The 12,514-nt window shown below is 37.8% G+C and overlaps 4 protein-coding genes across 8 annotated transcripts in view; 2 read left to right on the top strand and 2 right to left on the bottom strand.

Annotated features, from left to right (window-relative positions):
• Nucleotides 1–556: 556 nt before the first annotated feature.
• LOC124181598 (coatomer subunit gamma) lies at nucleotides 557–5,268 on the top strand. The gene is made up of 6 exons (XM_046568307.1): nucleotides 557–712; nucleotides 1,049–2,153; nucleotides 2,449–3,028; nucleotides 3,454–3,773; nucleotides 3,974–4,172; nucleotides 4,279–5,268. The coding sequence occupies exons 1-6, from the start codon at nucleotides 673–675 to the stop codon at nucleotides 4,663–4,665; spliced, it is 2,631 nt and encodes an 876-aa protein (XP_046424263.1). The 5' UTR covers nucleotides 557–672; the 3' UTR covers nucleotides 4,666–5,268.
• On the bottom strand, nucleotides 5,253–8,040 carry LOC124181603 (guanine nucleotide-binding protein-like 3 homolog). Its single transcript, XM_046568313.1, has 8 exons — nucleotides 7,874–8,040; nucleotides 7,663–7,773; nucleotides 7,183–7,550; nucleotides 6,633–7,020; nucleotides 6,147–6,507; nucleotides 5,838–6,063; nucleotides 5,547–5,730; nucleotides 5,253–5,454 (listed from the first exon to the last, which is right to left on the bottom strand). The coding sequence occupies exons 1-8, from the start codon at nucleotides 7,890–7,892 to the stop codon at nucleotides 5,360–5,362; spliced, it is 1,752 nt and encodes a 583-aa protein (XP_046424269.1). The 5' UTR covers nucleotides 7,893–8,040; the 3' UTR covers nucleotides 5,253–5,359.
• A 183-nt stretch (nucleotides 8,041–8,223) lies between these two features.
• Nucleotides 8,224–10,313, top strand: LOC124181617 (protein SCO1 homolog, mitochondrial). 4 transcript variants are annotated; one of them, XM_046568336.1, is made up of 5 exons: nucleotides 8,224–8,481; nucleotides 8,583–8,689; nucleotides 9,063–9,432; nucleotides 9,557–9,762; nucleotides 10,047–10,313. In XM_046568336.1, exons 1-5 carry the CDS (start codon nucleotides 8,445–8,447, stop codon nucleotides 10,233–10,235), a joined length of 909 nt encoding a protein of 302 aa, XP_046424292.1. In that variant the 5' UTR covers nucleotides 8,224–8,444; the 3' UTR covers nucleotides 10,236–10,313. The 4 variants fall into 4 exon arrangements, with proteins under 4 accessions (XP_046424292.1, XP_046424295.1, XP_046424294.1 ...); XM_046568339.1 differs by having other exon boundaries at nucleotides 8,246–8,481; nucleotides 8,572–8,689; XM_046568338.1 differs by having other exon boundaries at nucleotides 8,247–8,447; nucleotides 8,572–8,689.
• A 490-nt stretch (nucleotides 10,314–10,803) lies between these two features.
• The window catches only part of LOC124181604 (parathyroid hormone/parathyroid hormone-related peptide receptor-like), a 47,932-nt gene continuing 46,221 nt past the window's right edge, over nucleotides 10,804–12,514 (bottom strand). For both annotated transcript variants that reach the window (XM_046568315.1, XM_046568314.1), the window contains one exon: nucleotides 10,804–12,400. In XM_046568315.1, coding sequence (XP_046424271.1) covers nucleotides 12,260–12,400 — 141 coding nt within the window. In that variant the 3' untranslated portion in view covers nucleotides 10,804–12,259. The remainder of the gene's footprint in view (nucleotides 12,401–12,514) is intronic.

Raw genomic sequence — 12,514 nt, 5'->3', positions numbered from 1 at the left:
GGCGCGAGGCACGTTCACATTGGTTCAGAAAAAAATTAACTCTCGATTTTGATTTCCTTAAGTGGGCGCCAAAATATTCTTGCCCAGGGTGTCAGTCCCTCTAACGCCGGCACTGTTTGTACTTTATATTGTTGTACTTTATTATTGTCTGAGGACCAGCAAAAAAGCGTACAAAATGATCAGAGCAGATTGGATCTGCCTGTAAGTAGTTTAGTATCTGTCTCTGGAATAAGCATAGGTAGTCCGCATTTCTCAACGTGTTACGTTTATTAGTGTCTCGTAAACGCCTAAGTTTGTCATGTTTTCGAACACCAACGTATTGTGTGTTGCCTATTAATCAGGGGTCATCAGCTCGTTACTGGGTCACTCTTTAGAGATAATTCCAAAACCTAAAGAGTAATTCAAAAAGTACACATTTTCGGTGCAAATATTCGTTCAAAAGTTATTCATCGATTTGATCCGTTGATTTTTAACCAATCAAAACATGGGAATATCATTCACATTTTGTCGCACATTCAGACAAGATTTATGGTGACATATTTATTTATCTAGATAAATGGAGAATATTTAGATGACGCGGACTGTCGTTCAGACCACTATGGCTGTTCGTGGCATTTAACAAGGTGACGTGTCATAACAATTCTTACAGCGAGTTACTTGAATTGAGGAAATATGAACTCCTTTAAGCGTGATAAAAAGGAAGAAGAAGATGGTGAGTTAAATTTCGTTTCGCGTGAATCCGTGAAGCGTTGAAATCCGCATCGTAACTGTCAATCAGACACACGGCTGGCCGCCGATTGTTTGCTCGACTATTTGACAGTTCCCCACATCTTTACTAGTTTTCTCTCTTGCTTGCAATCAGTAAATTATGCATTGAATTACACCTAAAATCTCCTTGGACGAATTTTCACGAGCGATTGATTTCAGCTCACTCAACTGTACAAATTTAGAAATTATTATAGGTTATGTTGCAATTAACTTTTCTGCCACTGCTCGCTAGTTTTCTTTTTAACGAGAGTATAATTGTGCATTCGAAATTTTACCCTAGGAGGAGGTAACCCGTTTCAGAACATGGAGAAGACGACCGTTCTGCAGGAAGCTCGGACGTTCAACGACACCCCAGTGAATCCCCGAAAATGTGCCCATATCCTTACAAAAATACTTTACTTGATAAATCAGGGCGAACAGTTGGGAACAACCGAGGCCACCGAAGCTTTCTTTGCTATGACTAAGTTGTTTCAGTCACGTGATGTGATTCTACGTCGATTAGTTTACTTGGGCATAAAAGAGCTCAGCCCTATAGCAGAGGATGTTATCATCGTCACATCCAGTCTCACTAAAGACATGACTGGCAAAGAAGATCTGTACAGAGCTGCGGCAATCCGGGCTCTGTGCACGATCACCGATGGTGCAATGCTGCAGGCTATTGAACGCTACATGAAACAAGCGATCGTTGATCGATCTCCCGCAGTCTCAAGCGCCGCTCTGGTGTCTTCACTTCATTTGACCAGTATATCTGGAGACATCGCAAGGCGGTGGGCCAACGAGGCACAGGAAGCGCTCAACTCTGATAATGTGATGGTTCAGTATCACGCTCTTGGAGTATTGTATCAGGCAAGAAAGACGGACAAGCACGCAGTCACCAAGTTAGTCTCAAAGCTGACTAGAACAAGCATGACGAGTCCTTATGCTGCTTGTATGCTGATCAGAATGGCGTGTAAGCTCCTTGAAGAAGAAGATGGTAACGGAGAACTACTCGATTTTGTCGCATCATGTCTGCGCCATAAATCAGAAATGGTTGTGTATGAAGCTGCACATGCTCTGGTCAACATGGGCAAAAGCAGCACTAGGGAGCTTGCACCAGCTATAAGTGTGTTACAGCTGTTTTGTGGCTCCCTAAAACCAGCACTGAGATTTGCTGCAGTTAGAACTTTGAACAAAGTAGCTATGTCTCACCCAGCTGCAGTAACTGCTTGCAACTTGGACTTGGAAAACTTGATCGCTGATCCCAATAGATCTATCGCTACCTTGGCCATTACAACACTTCTAAAAACTGGAGCTGAGAGTTCTGTTGATCGTCTTATGAAGCAAATCGCTACCTTTGTATCTGAAATTTCAGATGAATTCAAAGTTGTAGTCGTTCAAGCCATCAGGTAACTTACCTTCAGGAAGATATCCTGTGTAATAATATGTTTAGTTAAATTCAGTAAATTTTTTTGTGTCAAACTTCAAGAATGAACCAATTTCGATTGAATCTTTGAACAAAATTAATCAAAATCATTGTTATTTATTGATCAGCGTAAAGCTGGGCAATTGAAATCAACCTGTTCTGTATTACCTGTGTAGTCAAAGAAACGTTTTTATTTTGGTTGAGCGCTTACTTAGCTTTCAGTATTTTTTTTATAGTTCATAAATATTGCGATTTCATATTTTCTGTCATGTTTTCAGAGCCCTATGTCAGAAATTTCCTCGGAAACACGCTGTGCTCATGAACTTCTTGTCGGCGATGCTTCGGGATGAGGGAGGCTTGGAGTACAAAGCAGCCATTGCAGACACAATAATAGCAGTTATGGAGGGTAACTCAGAAGCAAAGGAGGCAGGGCTCGCACATCTTTGCGAGTTCATTGAGGACTGTGAACACATTTCCCTTGCAGTTCGCATACTTCATTTGCTTGGTCAAGAGGGTCCAACTTCCAAACAGCCGTCTCGCTACATTCGTTTCATCTACAATCGTGTTATTTTAGAATGCGCAAGTGTACGTGCTGCTGCAGTTACAGCATTGGCACGTTTCGCTGCCGCGTGTCCTCCGCTTCTTCCCAATATACTTGTTTTGCTATCACGCTGCCAACTGGATTCAGACGATGAAGTTCGTGATCGTGCTGCATATTATTGTGCCATTCTCCAGCAGCAGTTTGATCCTACGACTCTTTCTCTAGTACAGCCACCGCTTCTCTCCATTCCCAGTTTAGAGAGAGCATTGAATAATTATGTGTCTTCTCCGATGGAAGAACCATTCGATATTTCCCAGGTAACTAATACCTCAGGAAACTCTAGTTCAACTGTGGATGAAATATTGCAAGCTTAACCACAATCAGTCACTTTGGGTAAATTTCACCTCAGACATTTTTGAAACTCTTCGTAGAGTCCTTTAGTTGTGGAAATGGGCCTCGTGGCACCAGTCTTCATGCGAAATCAAGGCCTTTCTTTCGATATTTTAGACTCTTTAACTTTGCCGATGTTTTAAAATATTTAAACAATCAACTTTGGCTAGGAAAACTGAGCTAACATTTTCTGCGATCCTTATACAATACCTAGATATTTGTTACGATTTTTAGAACTCATTTTTGAAGCAAAAAATCGCTTTTCAGGTGAATTTCACCCAGTGTGACCATTGTGCAATTCTACTGAGGCGTGACCGACGAGTTCATTATTAAAAAAAATTCTTATTCACAGATACCGCCGGCTCAAACAGTAGAGGAGCCTACGCAACCAGAAATACTTGCAACTGCAAAACAACAACAATCGAGGTTGTCCCGCGAAGAGACATTCATGGAGAAACTTGCACAGGTTCCGCAACTGGCCCTTGTTATGTCAAAGTCTCCACTTTTCAAATCCTCTTCTGTTGTTGAGTTGACCGAGTCGGAAACTGAGTATAACGTGAAATGTGTCAAACACTCCTTCTCTAATCATCTCGTTCTTCAGTTCGATTGCCTCAATACCCTTTCTGACCAATTACTCGAAGATGTCAGAGTTGCTATCGAACCACCTGAAGGGTAAGTAGAGTTGTATGTATTTGGGGTTGATACAAACAGTACATTGCAGTTTCCAATTTCCTAATTCACCTTGTATTGCCGAATTACATGAGTAAGTTAATTGATTTGTTCATACGAGATGAGCGAAATTTATTTAATAGTTGAAGTCGGTTGCTCAAAAGTGATAGTGTAGGGAAATAAAAAATATTTGCTTGACACAGTTACAGAGTAGTCTACGAGATTCCGTGTCTCCGATTGGCATACAACGAGCCTGGAACAACTTATACAGTATTGGAATTCCCTGAGGATGTTCACGCCAGTATAGCTACCATTCCAACAACCTTGCGATTCATGGCACGTGACTGTGATCCAACGACAGGTGTTCCGGATGCCGAGCAAGGATATCGTGACGAGTACATGGTATGGCGATGTTTTTTTCTTTCGTTTACAGAACTTCAGATTTTGGGTACCACACTAACGAATATCGAATGTAATTTCTTAAAAACAAATTTTAATTTGTTCATAGCTTGAAGATCTTGAGGTAACTTTAGCTGATCAAATGCGCGGAGTAGGAAAGCAAGGTGTTGATTTTAATGCTGCGTGGGATGCCGGAGCTACTCGTGGATTCTCCGAACTGGAAGAAACGTTTGTTTTGGGAGCATCGGTGACTACCCTCGAGGGAGCAGTACAAAGTCTTGTTGGTTTCTTGGGTCTCGAAGCCGTCGAGCGAAGTCATAGAGTAGCAACAGACGCTGTTGGGCATACTTTATTGTTAGGAGGTATATTCAGAGGAGGAAAGGAGGTTTTGGCTCGCGCAAGATTAGCTTTGGCTGATAGCCAAGTTACAATGCAGTTGTCAGTTAGATCTTCCGATCCGGATGTGGCGGAACTTGTTACTTCCTCGGTAGGATAAATTGAACTCCATTCTTATAAATAGTACCGGTTGACAAAAAAGTTGTACTGCAACGGTGTAACAAGTAGTGCCGTTATTTGAGACCTTGTCATAAGTTTGTCAAGACAACTTATACAATACATTTCAATACGTGCCCTACCTTAAAGTGCCACCTCGTTATATCGCTGTCTTTGGGGTTGTAGAGGAGGAGAACCGTGATATAGTTTCCCTACTTTGCGCTGCGCTACCTCCATAGGCTCGTCCACTGTTTACTCACGTATAGTGGTGTTGCACACGTGGGACCGTATAGTAATTAAGTGAACGAGATAGCTTAATGCGGACGGCTGGCTGGTGGGGGAGTTAGCTTCGAGGAGAAATTTACCAACTGCAATATATCGAGGTGGCACTGTATTAGAAATTTGTTATTTACGACGATGGAAACACTATACATATACAATACTGTCAGATGATTAAAATCTGCTGCTATGTAACGTGTATACGTATGAGTATATTATTAGAGCGAAAAGAAACCTTGTATTAATTTTTAAAAACACTGTTTTTTTTTGTGGAACAGGTACTGTCGTTGGTAAGAAAATATATACAAGAAATTATATTACAATCATACTTATGAACGTAATGTTTATTTTTTAGCTCCCAACAAATAGTGGTTTACCTCCCCTTAAAGATTACTGCGTACCAGTATTCGTAATAATGTTTACTTGGGTTTGAAGTCAGTTTCGAAGTTGTAGTCATCTGAGGCTGTGATCTGTATATCTTCTAATACTTGAGCGAGTCCTGTTGCTGCTTTTTCTGAAATTTCATTGAAGCGAATAGTTAATACATTAGGTAATGCGAAATGAATGTAAAAATTCTGGGAATTTGATGCACATCAAGTTACCCACCTCCTCTTGCTCGTTCTTTTTTGAGTTTTTTAAACTGTATCTTATTTAGTTTATTCAATTTTTGATTTCCTTCGATTTCAAAGAGTGGTTCAACTTTTTTTTTCCGTCCTTCTATTGCAGTGGATTTAGGGTCACCTTTTTTAGCTTTCTTTTTGTCGACTCCAAGTACGGCCACCTTCTTTTGCTGCAATAAAAAAAACATAGAAAATTAAAACTACTTTCAGCACTTGATTGATCAATCTTTGAAACTTATGTACTTCCTACGACCCTGAATCAGATTAGACTTTTTACCGTGCGCTTTTCTTGAATTTCAATTTCCATAGCCGCATCAACAGGACCTGAACTGTCACAAACAAGGCTTCCAGCTGTATTTGCCTTTGCTGATTCTGCTCCAACGTGATCCAACATCATAGCTTCTTCAGTTGCGAAACTATCAATGTCGAATTCTTTTGCAAACTGTTGTACAATTTCAGCAGATAGTTGCGAAGCTGAATCTTCTGGAGGCAGCGTATAGTATCTGAGGTAGAAATCAGAGTGAAAATATTTATTCAGACAAACTGAGAGAAATGGAAAAATTAGAACATACATGATATAGCTTACCGAATTTTTCCTGAATTCCAATCAGCTAAGACTCCTCGGGCTGCTGCTGTAGCATCTGGTATTCCACCTTTTTTGAATTTGCCCATCCTTGCGGCTTTCATGGCAAAAAATTCGTCGGGAGAAGAATATTCAAGAATATCATACAATTCCATCATGTACTTCTTGGACACACGCTTCAATATCGCTGAGGCTGGTGTAAATGGGTCTTGCAGGGCTTCTATTCGTACAGCATTTTTAAGGGCAACTGAGGAGTCATCAGGACCATCTTTATCCTGTTGGGGATTGGCGAATACTATTCCAGGAGAATCTAATAACTTGATTTTTGAATCCAGTTGCACCATTTGGACACATTTTGTGACTCCTGTAAGGAATATCAATAGAAAATTGGTCAACAGGCTTATCAATGTTGATAACTTCACCAAAACTTTATATAATTTAAAGAATCGATGATGCTATGTGAAATAAACAAGTAAAATATCAATTCACCTGGAGTGTTTCCAACATCGCATGCTCTACTTCTTTTCAGAGAATTAATAACGCTAGATTTTCCAACATTTGGCAAGCCAACCACACCGACGCGAATGCTGGTCTTTACTGTTCCACTGTTTCTACAGTAATTAGCCAGCAAGGATAGCAGTAATTCGGCTCCAAAGCATACGCCTCCTTGTATCAAATCCTCTGTTTTTTTACCAAGTTTCTTTCTACCCAATCGCTTAGATTGATCTTGTGTTGATGATTTAAAAGCTACTGCCGGTAAACTGCGACGCAAATATTTAAGCCAGTTGTCCAAATTTTCCCTAGGTACTAAATCCGCTTTATTTAAGACCAGCACGAGCCTTTTATTTCCTTTTGCAGTTTGCACCGCCTCCTCGACCTGTCGATTAATTATTACTTCAGTTCTCAGTAACACCAAATGATTACTTTGATTTGATATTAATTAACTACACGAAAATCTTCTAAAATTTTTTGTGAAAATATAAAATTCTCAAAGATGAATTAATATCAAGGGAACGTGTGATTTCTCATTATTATAAACCTGTTTGCATCTTGTTCCCAAAGGATCTCTTGCATCGACAACTTCAAGGATCACGTCAGCAGAGTCCAAAACTTTTTTAAATTCTTTGTAATGTGCTTTCAAAGAGTTTTCTTCTCGCTTGACTGGTTTTTTCTCTGTCTCATTGGCAGAGGATTTTACTATCGAAGAATCATGTTGAATTTGTTTATTCTGAGCCTGAGTCACGAGCCCCTCTAGATTTCCGCTCAACTGTTCACGCTTTCTCTCACGAGCTGCTTCACGTTGTTTCTGCTTTTCTTCTTCTCGCTGTTTCTTAAGTACTTCCACCTCTTTCAATATGTCTTCCTTGAATGGACACGAATTTGGCACTTGGACGGTATTTGCTTTTTCTGAGTAACAGAGGATAAAGTTTCACAGAAAAATAACGAAGAATGTAAACCGATTTGTCAATTGATATGTTAAACTCGTTCGAATATTATCATTGTATGTTCCAATACTTACTCTTGCTCTTCGGATTTTTCTTTGCCTCTCTCCTGACCTTGCGATTGTGCTCGCGCACTTTTTTCTCAATCTTGTACCTTTTTCGTGCGGAAACTCTTTTGCTTCCCTTTTCTGTGAAAGTTTATACAAATTTAGTGACAATATTCTTACTCCTAACCTCTCAGTAATTTCGAATACGATTGCAGAGTTCTATGCGATTTATGATACTCACTTAAACAGAATTTTGCCATCTTACGTTCACAATCGTTTTACTAGGGGCTAATCAATTAAGACAATTATATATTTTCTTAAAAAATACACATAATCACAGACTCAACACGTGCTAGTTCAGTTCACACGTAATAAGAAACTCTGAGCTCTGCACTAACTGATAGGTAGGTCAGGTCAGGTTGGGACATTATTGTACGGTGTGTTCGAAGTTGCGGTGAGTGTATGTCGAGTTGCAGAATTCAGGCGATCCGGCATAGCCAAGGTTGAACAGTAGGGGTGAAAAGTTTTGATTACTGATTATCACAATCAATGACATCGTAAAAAAATACCATTCGCCAATCTTATGCGATTACTTCTTTTGCAAGACACTATTCATTACTCGATAAAACTAATTTTTTTCAACAGTATCACCGGAATCATCGCATTGCTAAATGGTGTTGCCATCTTGCGGTGTTCGGCGGAGCGGGTCGTACTGGACGTAGTCTGCTATTGCAGAAGCAAAGTGCTTACAGATTAGTTATTTTCCGACAATATCACTGAAGTTTTAATTAACAGACATATTCCGGGTGTTTATGGTAATTGGTTCCGAATTTGCTGGACTAGATTGCGGCGAATGAATACATTCAGTAGTTTAAAACCTCATTTAACGAAGACATAACCTGAAAAGTCAGTACATAACCTTAACCTTGGTCATAATAGTTACTTTACAGGTTTGTGCTATTACTACATATTCTGCAATCACGTAAAACCGACCTGTGGGATGTCGAAGTTACTGATCCGTAGGTGGACGACGCTCCAACGAAATTACAGGGAATTGGTGAGACGATAGGTTTTTGATGTGAGAAACCGATCTCTTAGACTGCTGAGAATATCTTTTTTATTTCTAACTCTATACTTTTACATTGGCTTCAAGTGTTTTGGATTCATTTTAGTTTCATGGTAAACCAGATCTCTTTATTTCACGTATGATGATTTTTGTGTTATGTCACAAAGGATAACAATCGGCTCAAATACTTATCTTCATTTCAGTGCGAGGTATCTCTCCAAAAGTCAGTCAACCAATTTTTAAATCTGTTTAACATAGAAATAAAATCATGCATCACACTTCTTGTGCCGTCTTACAAATGTAACTCTGTAATACTAACCATAAAATGAACAGTTTTTACATGTGTAAATTTATTTTACATAAGGAAAAATCTATACACACATCCAGTGTCAAGTATGATAAATTAGAGTTACCGAAGAGGTTGCCTTTTTGGAAAAACAAAGGGCCAATTAATTGGAAGAGTTTTGGAATAACTTGCGGGATTGGCGCTGGTTTGCTGACATATGTGGCGTACCTGAAACATGTGAAAAACCTGCGGATTGACCAAGAGCGAAAGCGTGCGCTTGGAAAGGCTTCGCTTGGTGGTAGTTTCGAGCTGGTGAATTCTGAAGGAAAGACAGTAAAGTCTGACGACTTTTTAGGACACTGGACCATGATTTATTTCGGGTTTACGCACTGTCCAGACATTTGTCCAGATGAGTTGGAAAAAATGGCTGCCGTCATTGACGAACTTGGTAAATTGATTCTACTTTTCGATGTTTGCCTTTAGAACTGACTGAAATAATCAAAGGATATTCAAAATCATTTTTCTGTTGTTTTCTAACATCAAATAGTAAATAACAAACTTTCGTTTTTCAGAGAAAAAACATGAGTTAATTGTAAAACCAATCTTCATCTCCGTCGATCCAGACAGAGATACGCCGACAGTAGTTGGTAAATACGTAAAAGAATTTTCGGACAAATTCATTGGGCTTACCGGAACAAAAGAACAGGTTGCACAGGCCTGCAAGGCATACAGAGTCTACTTCAGCAGTGGACCAAAAGACGAAGACAACGATTATATTGTTAGTAGCTGAAAATATGATGGAATAAGTTTTAGGCTTTCCTAAAATGACGTCAATATTTACGATGGAAATGTGTGTTTTGCTCTAAAAAGGTGTTATTTTTTAAGAACCGCACAAATCACGCATTTATATCGTTTTCTTGGCAATCATTAGTCACTGAAATTGCACACTGAGTGATATCTGTTCATCTGCAAATCATAAATAATTATGGAACATTCGTGTATATAAATATTTGCGATGAATTTAGTATAAATTGTGACTTTACAGTTACTTGTATGTTACAGGTTGACCACACCATTATTATGTACCTAGTCGGTCCAGATGGAGCATTTATTGATTACTACGGTCAAACTGCAAACGTTGAACAAATAGCGGCGAGTATCTTGTTCCACACAGAAAAACAAAAGGCTTTAAATAATCCTGGTTGGTTTTCATCGGTATTACCATCAAAACCTGCTATTGTTTCGGCCTGAACCATATCATCGCTCTGTAAATACCTTCTGTCATTTTATAAATCGTTCCAAATGTTGTAATAAAGTAGTTTGTATAATTACGGGGGTAATTTTTTGCTACATCAACACAATGAAACGTATTTTTCAGCAGTCTTTCGAATTTTCCCGCAACTTGTAGCGTAATTAGCTTACAAAATTTCTTGCAAGTCAAGTTATAGGATTAGACGAATATAAAATTATATTATCATGTCTTTCACGATATCTAGAATACTTATCAAAGTTTAAGATCAAGATAAATCGACATGGTAAATTAATAAACAATGACTCACTTATGTAACAAAATTTAGTAGAGCTTTGAAGCTTATGTTACTTCCTAGTCAAAGTAATGCAATAAAATAAATTGAGATACGAACTTACTTTTCGAAAAGATGATCTATCTACACACAATAATGAAAAAATCCTTTCCGATTTTGATTTACTTTAATGATAACCATCCGCTAGAGTTATTAATAATGTGAATTAATCATCTATTGATAAGTGATTCATGTAAAAAGTTGATTGATACGATTCAGACATGTTGCACATGCGGTTCGTATAAGTAACGTTTATTAAGACATAGAGAGCGGTTGAGGTATACAACATTCAAATAATTTTTCTTCACATCAATATTTCCTATCTTTGTATTACAATATAATAACTTTTATACATTAGTATTGTTGCAGTATTATCATTTCTGACTAACCTTTTTAAATGAATATTCTGTAATGTTTGTATAGATAGTCTATTTTATGATTTTAAACAATTTTACACTGCACGTCCCCCTTTTGGGAATGGAAGATAATTGGAATACCATATGCTTGTACAGTATGTAGGGAACGCGTATGTGCTTTTTCTTAAAATTATGACAAGTATCATAAGGTAGGTGCCCTTCATATTATAAACCGAGCGCTTTTCATTCCAAATTACCTCAGTAAAATTTTTCAGCGCATATATCACACACTCGATTATGTCAATCCATATTAACTATTTGTAACTATTCAGTCAATATCAAAATACTGCCCTCTAATTATACATATAAAACTTAAAATAACTTACTCAGTTAACAATCAGAAGAATCTTCAAAGGTACGTTCGTATGCGGTGTATATGTGGCTGTGTGTATTTTTTTTTTAATAATTATAAATCGCAAAATATATTAGTACTATATGTATATTATAATGTATACCTTTAAACCTGTATTTAAAATCTAGTCCATGACACGCTTTTACGAATACATATTCACAAATTAATATTTGACTGCCTGGAGTAATTTTATGACACACTGTTATTATCCTATATTAGGTTATTATTAATTCATTATTACTCTTATTCATTATTTCGATATTTCTTATTGAGAATAGGAAACAAATAACCGAAATACATGCGGTGCAGATATCTGGTGAGAAACCAACAGCAATTTCTGCTTAATATCTTAGGTAAATAAAACTGTTCACTGGAGTCACGGTGCGCTGAACATTCACGATCTAAGATACTGCAAATCGAGTAAAAATGTTGTTTTTGGTTTTGACTTTTTCTTTTTCTTTCATCACAATACTAAATACATCATTTCTGGTACATGTATTCCTGCTGAAAATATTTATGTGTCAAATCATAAAATGTTTTGAAAGAATTCAGTGTGTAATTTATTATATGATTTATCTTGCAAATTCGATAAAAATATATAATAAATTACAAAAGCACGAATCATCGGACATATTAGATAAAAAATTAGACAAGTCAACTATACCTATAGTGATTCATCTTGTAATATCGAAACGTGCTGAATTCTCTCGAAACGTTTTACGATTTAACATATAAATCACATTTTCAGTAGAGGCACACAACGCACGGGCGATACACATACAGGTTTACTTACATCGTTGGTGTGTGTGGATATGTTGTAAATGATTAACCAGCCAACGAGATATTTTTGGTATTGAATATATCAGCGTTTGCTGCAATTTCTCAATGAAGATTTACATGTAGTACAGTATACTTAAATTATAACTAAGGATGCGAGTGATTTTGTAAGCTGTGCAATTCGTAAGCGAGATGACAGCATTCCGAATCGCTCCATCGATGTTGGTCTCGTATTTTATCGCATTTTTCTATTTGAGGTGCCGTACCGCATCCAGACATGTCAGATAGCTGTTGAAAAATGAAGAGTCCACGATTACTTCCTGAACGAAATTGCATTCTATAGTATCAGCACTTCGATGCAGTTTTGTAATCCTTGATGATTTGAAAAATTAACTACAGACA

This window comes from Neodiprion fabricii, chromosome 4, assembly GCF_021155785.1.
Source record: "Neodiprion fabricii isolate iyNeoFabr1 chromosome 4, iyNeoFabr1.1, whole genome shotgun sequence".
NCBI classification, from domain to species: domain Eukaryota; kingdom Metazoa; phylum Arthropoda; class Insecta; order Hymenoptera; family Diprionidae; genus Neodiprion; species Neodiprion fabricii.
The sequence above is the reverse complement of the archived record's forward strand: the minus strand, read 5'-3'. Positions and strand labels throughout refer to the sequence as shown.

Coding starts and splice junctions, on each gene's coding strand:
- LOC124181617 (XM_046568336.1), top strand. CDS start 8,445: ATGGTAATTGGTTCCGAATTTGCTGGACTAGATTGCG. Junction 8,690..9,062: donor AACGAAATTACAGGGAATTG/GTGAGACGATAG, acceptor ATTTTACATAAG/GAAAAATCTATACACACATC. Junction 9,763..10,046: donor ACGAAGACAACGATTATATT/GTTAGTAGCTGA, acceptor TGTATGTTACAG/GTTGACCACACCATTATTAT.
- LOC124181598 (XM_046568307.1), top strand. CDS start 673: ATGAACTCCTTTAAGCGTGATAAAAAGGAAGAAGAAGATG. Junction 713..1,048: donor TAAAAAGGAAGAAGAAGATG/GTGAGTTAAATT, acceptor ATTTTACCCTAG/GAGGAGGTAACCCGTTTCAG. Junction 2,154..2,448: donor GTAGTCGTTCAAGCCATCAG/GTAACTTACCTT, acceptor TCATGTTTTCAG/AGCCCTATGTCAGAAATTTC.
- LOC124181603 (XM_046568313.1), bottom strand. Junction 7,021..7,182: donor TGGGAACAAGATGCAAACAG/GTTTATAATAAT, acceptor ATTAATCGACAG/GTCGAGGAGGCGGTGCAAAC. Junction 6,508..6,632: donor CGATGTTGGAAACACTCCAG/GTGAATTGATAT, acceptor TATTCCTTACAG/GAGTCACAAAATGTGTCCAA.